The 8922-nt window shown below is 41.9% G+C and overlaps 2 protein-coding genes across 3 annotated transcripts in view; one reads left to right on the forward strand and one right to left on the reverse strand.

Annotated features, from left to right (window-relative positions):
* Positions 1 to 1454: 1454 nt before the first annotated feature.
* On the reverse strand, positions 1455 to 2762 carry TIMM29 (translocase of inner mitochondrial membrane 29). Its single transcript, XM_015824293.1, has 2 exons — positions 2435 to 2762; positions 1455 to 2308 (listed from the first exon to the last, which is right to left on the reverse strand). Exons 1-2 carry the CDS (start codon positions 2511 to 2513, stop codon positions 1680 to 1682), a joined length of 708 nt encoding a protein of 235 aa, XP_015679779.1. The 5' UTR covers positions 2514 to 2762; the 3' UTR covers positions 1455 to 1679.
* Positions 2763 to 3052: 290 nt separating this feature from the next.
* Positions 3053 to 8922, forward strand: part of YIPF2 (Yip1 domain family member 2) — a 13423-nt gene continuing 7553 nt past the window's right edge. Inside the window, exons 1-4 of one of the 2 annotated variants that reach the window (XM_015824294.2) lie at positions 3053 to 3252; positions 3492 to 3538; positions 5365 to 5510; positions 8158 to 8238. In XM_015824294.2, coding sequence (XP_015679780.1) covers positions 3508 to 3538; positions 5365 to 5510; positions 8158 to 8238 — 258 coding nt within the window. In that variant the 5' untranslated portion in view covers positions 3053 to 3252; positions 3492 to 3507. The remainder of the gene's footprint in view (positions 3253 to 3491; positions 3539 to 5364; positions 5511 to 8157; positions 8239 to 8922) is intronic. The other variant, XM_015824296.2, reaches the window with a different exon arrangement.

The raw sequence follows: 8922 nt of genomic DNA on the forward strand, positions 1-8922 counted from the left end.
CAAACTACTGATGTCATCAGTTAAAATGCTAGGTGATTAGGGAGCTTGCCTATATACAGCTGCCTGCCTCTGCACCTGGCTCCTTGAGCACGTCATCGGCCCATTAGCTATGTTACTCTGCAATGTGTTAAATTGATTCTCATCCGGCAGCCTGTTGGTGGATCTGATGATTGTAGCTCCCTCTCCCTGATCCTGCAAAGAACAACTATTCAGATGTTCCTGCTTCATACTCCCCCCTCCTTTTTTGTCTCTCCTTCCAAGCTGTTCCTCGCCTCCTCCCATAGCAGCTCTTGCCGCCTCACCTGCAGCCCTACCACTCCAGTCCTGCCAGTTGCTATCTCCTTGTGGTGTCACCCAGCCCCCCTCCTCTTTTGCCAGTTCGCTGTCCTCCCTTGGGATCGCAGCTTCCTCATTTGTAGAGCCATGGTCTTGCTTTTGCACCATATGGTTTTTACTTAAACCATAAATCAAACAATGCAGATCAATGAATTATGACAGTTTTGAAAACAGTGAACTACATGAACTACATAGCACCCCCCTCAAAAAAGCCATGAGTGCCATGTCAACATGTTTAAGAAACATGACATTTTTAAACAGATCCATATGTTGTGCAAAGAGATGCAGTCCCCAGTATCCAAGATTGTACACTCAAATTAGGGAGGGAAATAGTTGCTAATTACAGCAACCTCTGCCTTCTGGAAATGCCTCTGGATTTTTAGAAAACATCAATATTCAGTGATGTATAGAAAATTTATAAAATATTTGCAGAATTTTGATAATCTATTACTTATGTCTTGGAAAAATACATAGAAAAGGTCTTGGAACCAATTCAGAGAAATTTATCTTTTGAAAATGAAGCAGACTGTATTAAGCCTTAATTTTACAGTAACTGTAACTGAAATGTAAAGAAATGAAAGCCACTCAAATATTCTTATTTATTTATTTATTTATTAAATTTATATACCGCCCTATCTCCCTTGCGGGACTCAGGGCGGTGAACAGGCGATACTAAAAACCATGGTAATAAATAGTTTGTTTTAAAATCGAATTAAATAACGGGCCTGTTCTAAAAACACACCCGTAAAAAACCCCCCACTGAAACATAATCAAGCTACGCCAGGCTGGCCGCANNNCCGGCATTGTCTGGCCGACGGCACTCTAAGGAGGCCCTCTCTGTGGGAGCGGACTGGCCGAAGGGAGGTGTTTGGTAGGAGGCGGTCTTGTGCCGGTTTCTAAACAAAAAAAGTATTGGGGCTTAGAAGCCATATTGCCTTGCCTTTTAGCAGAATCCAGACAGAAACTGAAGTGAAACTGAGCTCCATTTCTGATGGGGAACAAATAGCATGGAACTTTCCTTACTACCTTTAGTAATATGGGAAGAGATGAGATGGGCAGGAAAGGTGTTGGGCTGATCTATTTGGCCTCCAATTTGCATAAAGGTTTACATCATATTTAGAAAAAAAATGACTACCAAGAGATGTCTATTGTCAATTTCTCAATCACTTTAGGTGGCACTAAGAATTGCTCATCAAGCATCTCAGTTTAAATAACATTTATTCTTGCATCTTACTAAGAATACAGCAATGAACAATTGAGCCCTAGAAGAAAATAGAAAGAGGAATAAATGAAGTATCTGCTTTGTTTTGTTTTCTATTACTAGAGTCACCCAACTGCTTTAATTAAGAACACAGTTGCCCGTGAACCTCCCTATCAGCTTCTTGGATTTGCTTTTCTGTCAGAATCACAGCTTTGTACTTCTCATCAAAAAATTTCTCGTTGGTTTCCGAATGCAAGTCATTAAAAAAAATGGTCCTGAGATGCTCTGGCAGGTACTGAAACTCTTCATTGTTGATGTCTGAATCCTGCATTCTAGAGTGCAACACCCACCAGCGCCCCCAGAAGCCTACATCGAGGACCCGGCTGGGAAAATCAGTCCACCGAGACTTTAGATACTTGCAGTGCGCTTGATAGAGGTCTGCTCCAGCGTCGTAAGGCGCCTCGTAGAGGACGGAGAAAAACACGAGGTTCTGGACGCGCAGCTGGCCTCGGTTTCGGAGCACCATCAGCCGCTGGGTATGCTTTTCCGAGCTGCTGCTGCGTGTCCAGGGCGAGAGGAGGAGGAGAGTCCCTGAGGCTTCCAGGAGGCTGGAGCCGAATGAGGCTTCACTGGGATTGCGGAGGCTGCAGCTCACCGCTCCAGCCAGCAGTGACAGGTAGAACCCTGCTTTCACTGGCCGCTGCCGGATGCCTTGGGCGACTTCTCGGCAGGCTTCAGCATAGTCGTGCAGGAGACTCTTCCACCATAAGGCTGAGGAGGGAGAAAAGATCACGTTAAGAGGAGCGGGAAAGAAAGATGGGGGGGGGAGAGAAGGGGCAGGCGCGCCTCAAGCAGACTCCCTCCCCGGCCTGCGAGGGGCAAAGCGGACTCGGCTACCTAGGCGGCCGGCGCGGGGACGCCCCCCAAAGCTCGGCTTCTTCTCCCCCGTCTCTCCGAGATTCGGAGGGCCCGTCATGTCCCCTCGTCCTGAGATGCGACTGGACGCCAAACCCGGATGGACGGCCAAAACGGTAACTAAGAGGAAGTCAGAGCTGGGAGGGAAGGGGCAGCGTATCACGTGGTTGCTGTCGGTTCTCCCTCCCGGAAGGCAAAAGCTGCCACGAAGGACCAGCTTCGACACAGTTTTACGGCCGCAGCTATTTATAAATGTTCATAAACAGGAAGATACTCTGCCCCCAAAGAATCAGGCGCGGAATGCAAGGCTTCTAACAAGGCCCGCCTTCCCCCGCTTCCGGTGGCCACAACTGGGGCAGGGGAAGGATAATCTAGGCGGCTCGTGACGAAACCGCGGCGGTCTCCTAGCGCAGGGGTAGGCAACCTCGGCTCTTTTATGACTCATGGACTTCAACTTCCAGAATTCCTGAGTCAGCATAGCTGACTCAGGAATTCTGGGAGTTGAAGTCCATGAGTCATAAAAGAGCCGAGGTTGCCTACCCCTGTCCTAGCGCAACCGGTAGAGGAGGAGTCTTGGCTACTCGAAGGTAGCGCCAGATCTTTCTCGTTATCGATAGGCTTTCCGGTGGGCTGGGCCTTCCTCTCCTTCCCGTCCCCTCCACGTAAGGAGGTTGAGCAAGTCCTGTGAACGACGTAGAACCGTGGAATAAACGGGACGGTTTCGCAAGCGAGTGGTGACAGGTGGCTAGAGTGTGGCCCTCGGCGTCTCTGAGCATCTGCAGAGTGCCTTTCCACAGTCGGTAAGCATCGCCTGACATCCTCTGCCCATCCTTCCACCTCTCCCAGGTGATCAGTGCGGGAGGGCAGGGTAGGGCAAGCCTGGTTTGTCGTGGGAGCGTAGCCGTTGAGAGAGCCGCCTGGCGTTTCTGTGGATGAGGGAAGAGAGAACCGACTGGCTGAAGGGTGTCTTCTGCCCCATTCCCCAAGTTGCCTTTCATAGTCATGTCTTCTCTGAAAAGCTGTCTCTTTCCCTTTGTAGGTACTCTGGCCTCATAATGGCTGCTTCAGATGAGCTCAAGTTTCATGGTGAGTATTTTCTCACCATTTAAGCAGATAGGGACACCTAGTCAGGCAATGTTTTCCTTTTGATAGATTTTGTGTTTGAGATGCTGCCATCCCAGAGCATCCAGTTAGTAAATATAGTCTTTGATTTGCGATCACAATTAAGTCCAACATTTCCATTGCTAAGTAAGGCAGTTGTTGAATTTTGCCCCATTTTACTACTTTTTTGCCACAGTTGTTAAGCAAATCATGTTGTTAAGCAAATCTGGCTTTCCCCATTGATATTGCTTGTTAGAAGCCAGTTAGGAAGGTTACAAATGATGATCACATGACCCTAGGACAGTGCAACTGTCTTAAATACCTGCCACTTGCCAAGCACCCTAATTTTGATCATGTGACTTTGAGAAGTGTGAAAAACGGTGATAAGTCACTTTCTTTTAGTGCTGTTTAACTTCAATCACTAAATGAATGGTTGTAATACAAGGACTACCTGTAAAGATTTTTTTGCCTAGTTTCTGAGGACCTGCTGCTGTTAAGGACTGAAGCAGCAACAATGGCAACAGATTTATATACTGCTCTATAGTGCTTTATAGCACTCTCTGAGCAGTTTATAATGTCAGCATATTGCCCCCAACAACCGGACTCCTCATTTTACACACCTTGGAAAGGTGGAATGCTGATTCAACCTCAAGTTCTTTAGGATCAAACTCCAGGCTGTGGGCAGAGTTAGCCTGCATTACTGCATTCTAACCACTGCACTTCCAGGGCTCTGTAAAAAGAACTGTATAACTACAGAATTTAGTGGAACTAAAAATACATACTAGACCAGTGGTGGCAAACCTATGGCACGGGTGCCAGAGGCGGCACGCAGAGCCATCTCTGTGGGCACGCGCGCCGTTGCCCCAGTCCTAGGCTTTCAGCTGGGTTTTATAAAACCTTTTCGCTTTAGGCCTCCGCTGCTGTGTGCAAAAAAAAAGAAAAAGATTCAATCAATTTCAACTTCTCGCTGGGAAAAAAAAAGATCTCGCAAAGTTGGAATTATTGAACTTTTTAGTCCCACCCAGTCTGCAGTTACCACCGCAGCCACGCCCACCCAATGGGCCACACCCACCCGGCACTAGACGATGCATAAGTGGGTTTTGGGTTGCAGTTTGGGCACTCGGTCTCTAAAAGGTTAGCCATCACTGTACTAGACTAAATTAAAGTACAGAGAAATTTGCAGTCTTAAACCTATTGAAGAGTATGAATATGAAATACAGTATTTAGTGAACAACTCTTATTATGTTTGTGTATTTTCCATGTCATACTCTTCAGCTGCAATATATTCTGATTTTTCTGAATATATAAAGAATAAATTGAGTAGAGCTTAAAGGGAAATATAACTCTTGTGGATAATATGCATGGATAAAATGTTCCTGTTCCTATAAATATAAATGTAATTCCTTTCCCCCACTAGGTTTGACAAATACTGAGTCATATATGTACTGTATGTTGTGCATGTTTGGGCAGGCTTTTAATTTCTAAGTCTTTCTAAGTCTAAGAAAACCCAAACTTTGTGGATACCTTTTCTTCTTTGGGCATCATTAATATTTCTGAGATTTCTCCAACTATCTCTGAGGAAAGGTCTTCTAATTTCCTATTTTCTTTTCCTGAAAATCCATGTTCTCTGCAAAAGCTCAATTTTTTTCTGCCTTTTGTCACATGCTTTTTAAATACTTAAAATTGTTTTTAATTTAGTACAGCACTAGCAAAGTTTCCTAAGTTTAGAAAGTGCTGGTGCAGATGGTCTTTGAATGCCAGACTGAAGTTTGATTTGAGTCAATTGGATGTATTTGATATTTTCTCTGTAGAATTTAATGAAGCCATAGATTTGTTGGCTGGGAATGCTGATGCTACTACTCCTAGCATTAGTGAGAGGCAAAGCCACACAACTCTCAACATGTCTTCCAGCTGTAATGAGGATTATGAGCCAGATGAAGAGGATGACAAAACTGAGGTGAATTTGGGGGAGATAGAGAAAGATGCATCAGTTTAGTCTAGGGATGTTTTGACATAAATTGGGAGATATAGTACACATGAGAGAAATAGATAATAGGATATCAGTAAAAGTTTTGATTAGCAGAGTGTGGTAGACATACTTATTTATTGCAGAAAATATTTTCCTAACACGTGACAGAGGAACATAGAAATGTATCTGTTTTATATATTTGCTAAATTTATATTTTTCCAAAAATTTAAGGTGGTATATGCAGAATTTAATTTTCTATGCAATAACATTCCTGCACAATATGTAAAGTTGGGCTGAAGGATGACTAGTCCATAGTTATTTGTTTTGCTTCCATAAGTGAGGATGGACTGGAACTGAGATATCCAGGCCCTAGCCCAACACTCTAACCACTGGTTATCTATCAGGTAAATTATTTTACCTGCCCTGACCACTATGAATTTTGACCTCAATATTCAATATACATTTAATATGATGCCTGTTTTACCCCAGTGTGGAAGAATAGGAAAATTTGCACCTTAATTTCTGAAACATCCCTACTTTTTCATTGTAACTGATGATTTTTAGTCAACTGTTTATAATATTTGATTATGCCCACAAGTCCACTCCTAATCCTTTGGGATGCCTCTTCCCTTACAGGAAATGTGTGCAGTTTGTAGGTCCTTTGAGATTTTCATGCAACCTTCTCACACCACCTTTGATACCACTGGAGGTATTTAGTCTTTGAGAGACTGTCTAGTGAGTAAAACTAGTTACCTAGCCAGTAAATAGATCTCTTTAGCTAAAGAAAACAAAATTGATAAAGAATATATCCAGCATTTGAAATAATTTAAGTTTTATAAGTGTAAACTATGAACTTACTCCAAATAATATCTTTGGGAAGAAGAAAGATGCATAACTTAACTCAGTGCTTACCTGGATCTTCAGAAGCTGGTGAGAAGACTATATGTTGCTTACCATTTTAGTGGAACATCAAACTATGAATAATATGTGCAAAAAATACAATGTTTTTGAAAAGTGTGATCTTGCAAACTCAGTGTTTTAAGCATAAATCAACATACATTCTGAGACCAAGATTCAAGGGAGCCTTTCTACTTTGGCTATAGTATTTCTTGACAAATTCACATTAAAGTTCCAAAAAGGAATTGTTTAATTTGGAATTCATGCATCAAATTGGGTGTAAAATTAGCCTGTTAGCAAACTAACATGAGCAGGGCAGAAATAATAATTTAATTTACAAAAATAGAGAAATTAGCAAACTAAACCACAATACAGGGATCAATATAATAATGGTGGATTCATTGTTCCTATCTGATACCAAACCTCTGAAACTAGTCAGGATGGGCAATGTTTGAGGGTCTAGACTTCAGGCTGCCATATGACCTTTAATCCGCTAAAGATGCTTATGATTACCAATTTGGCAGTTTTTTTAAAAGCTGTGAAAGGGTTTTAAATGAGAGAACAGAGGCAAGCCCAATTTTTGGCTCTTTGGGAAGCAGTTAAGGTGTTTAAGGGCAGGGATTAAGAAAATTCACAAAATGCAGATTCTGGGTGCTGAATTTTAGCAGCAGAATTTTGGAGAGGGTGCTGCTTCACATATCCTGCAGGTAGAACTATTTATTCTAGCTTCTATTTATATTCGTTGGGTCACTTCCTGTGCAGCCCAGTACCTGAATAAAAGGGAGGTCCACACAGTCAGTGGGAAGGTTAATAAGATGGGACCTTCCAAAGTCCAGTGGGGAGGCTGTTCCAAAGGATTGAGGCAGCCATGGATTCCCCATTTCCCCAATGGATTCTTTTTTTCCTTCAGTCTGTTCTCACTATACTTCATTTCCCATCCCTGATCATCTTTATTCTTTCTCGCTCTCAGAATTTTAGATTAATACCGAAAAAGTATATGTATAATAAAAGTATTAACAAGTATTATCGACATTAATATTCATTATAACAGTGGATTATTACTTTTGTTTTATGTTTTGTGAAATATAACAAAATGTAATAAATGGGGAAAAATACAAGTGATGGTTCAATCAAAAAGAAGACAAATATGTAAATGTAATTAAGGTGAAAAAACTGAGTGGGGAAAAGTCCCATATGTTAGAACCAGCTCATCCTTTAACATTTTAAAGGCATCTGTAATTTTAACAAATGTTCTCTTCATCCAGATTGTGAATAAAAGTATTGAAGAATAGAGGACCAGGACTGATTTGTGCAATATCCCACTTAATGCTTCTCCAATTTAATAAAAAGCCACTTGACAGAATTGGGTTTCACAGCCTGGGACTGATCCTTAGATATTACACTGTCAGTTACTGGCCTAGCCTAGTAGAATACTTGCCAATTAGTGCACTGTTGGTTCCTGGTCAGTTATCTCAATGCTCATTAAATCACACCTTGAGCTCTGCAGTGGAGCTGTATTTGAAAAGCTTTGGGAAATTTCAGTAGATGTTGACCTGCCTCCTGACCCTATCATTTCCATCTTGAAATAACTGCTTTTTATGTTGTAACTATTTGATATTGCGGATATTGTATATTAGGATTGTACTTTACCTTTATAATTTTTAATGTCAGTATAAAATATACCCCTTTTCTCTCCTGGACATGAAGAAAGCAGTAATTTCCATTTTCATTCTTGCAGCTCTTGAGCTTCCAGAAGAAGCATTCGAGTTTCTGGACGTTTGAATATTACCAGGCCTTCTTTAATGTTGACACATACCAGGTACTAGAATCCATGGGGCTATGTATTAAAGGCAAATCTAAAAAGCAAATTCTGAAAGCAGTTCTAGTGAAGTGGGGCAGAGAGCATTCCAGAAATTGCTGTGTCTCGAGATAATGTTCTGCCCCACTGTCTTTGACCATTTAAACCATATCCTGTTTTCTGCTTTGCTTAGTAGCCAGTTCTCTATTTTTATCACTCTGTGCTAATGTTCAACTGTCTGGTATTTTTCCAGAATGCTTAGAATGCAGAACTACGAATGTTTAGAATATTACCATATATGGGGTCCAGAGGGGTCAGGAAATGCATACGTTGTATGAACTATATATGTGATCTCTGAACACTCCTCTCCCTGGAGAGGAAAATGAAGAGCTGTGTGAAGGGGGAGGTGAGGAGACCGGAGCAGAAGTAACAGTGGGAGTCCTTTCTTTCCACAACAGTAATATGTGCCAAAATTACTTCTTGAAAGTTTTTTGTTTAGAGTAATCTAAACTCTAGAATTCAGGAAATAGAATTTAAACAGGGCAATCATTTAAATATTCTTTTAATTACGTAATTCCTTAACCTAGTGAGTTTTGAGCAGAATCCAATGTTGCACTGGTTCAGAATTTTTATTGCTAGACCCTAAAACAATGGTTCTCAACCTTTTTAATGCCGCGACCCCAACCGGTCGTAAGTCGAGGACTA

This window comes from Protobothrops mucrosquamatus, unplaced genomic scaffold (genome assembly GCF_001527695.2).
Source record: "Protobothrops mucrosquamatus isolate PMUCROS unplaced genomic scaffold, P.Mucros_1.0 scaffold2187, whole genome shotgun sequence".
Taxonomy (NCBI): Eukaryota; Metazoa; Chordata; class Lepidosauria; order Squamata; family Viperidae; genus Protobothrops; species Protobothrops mucrosquamatus.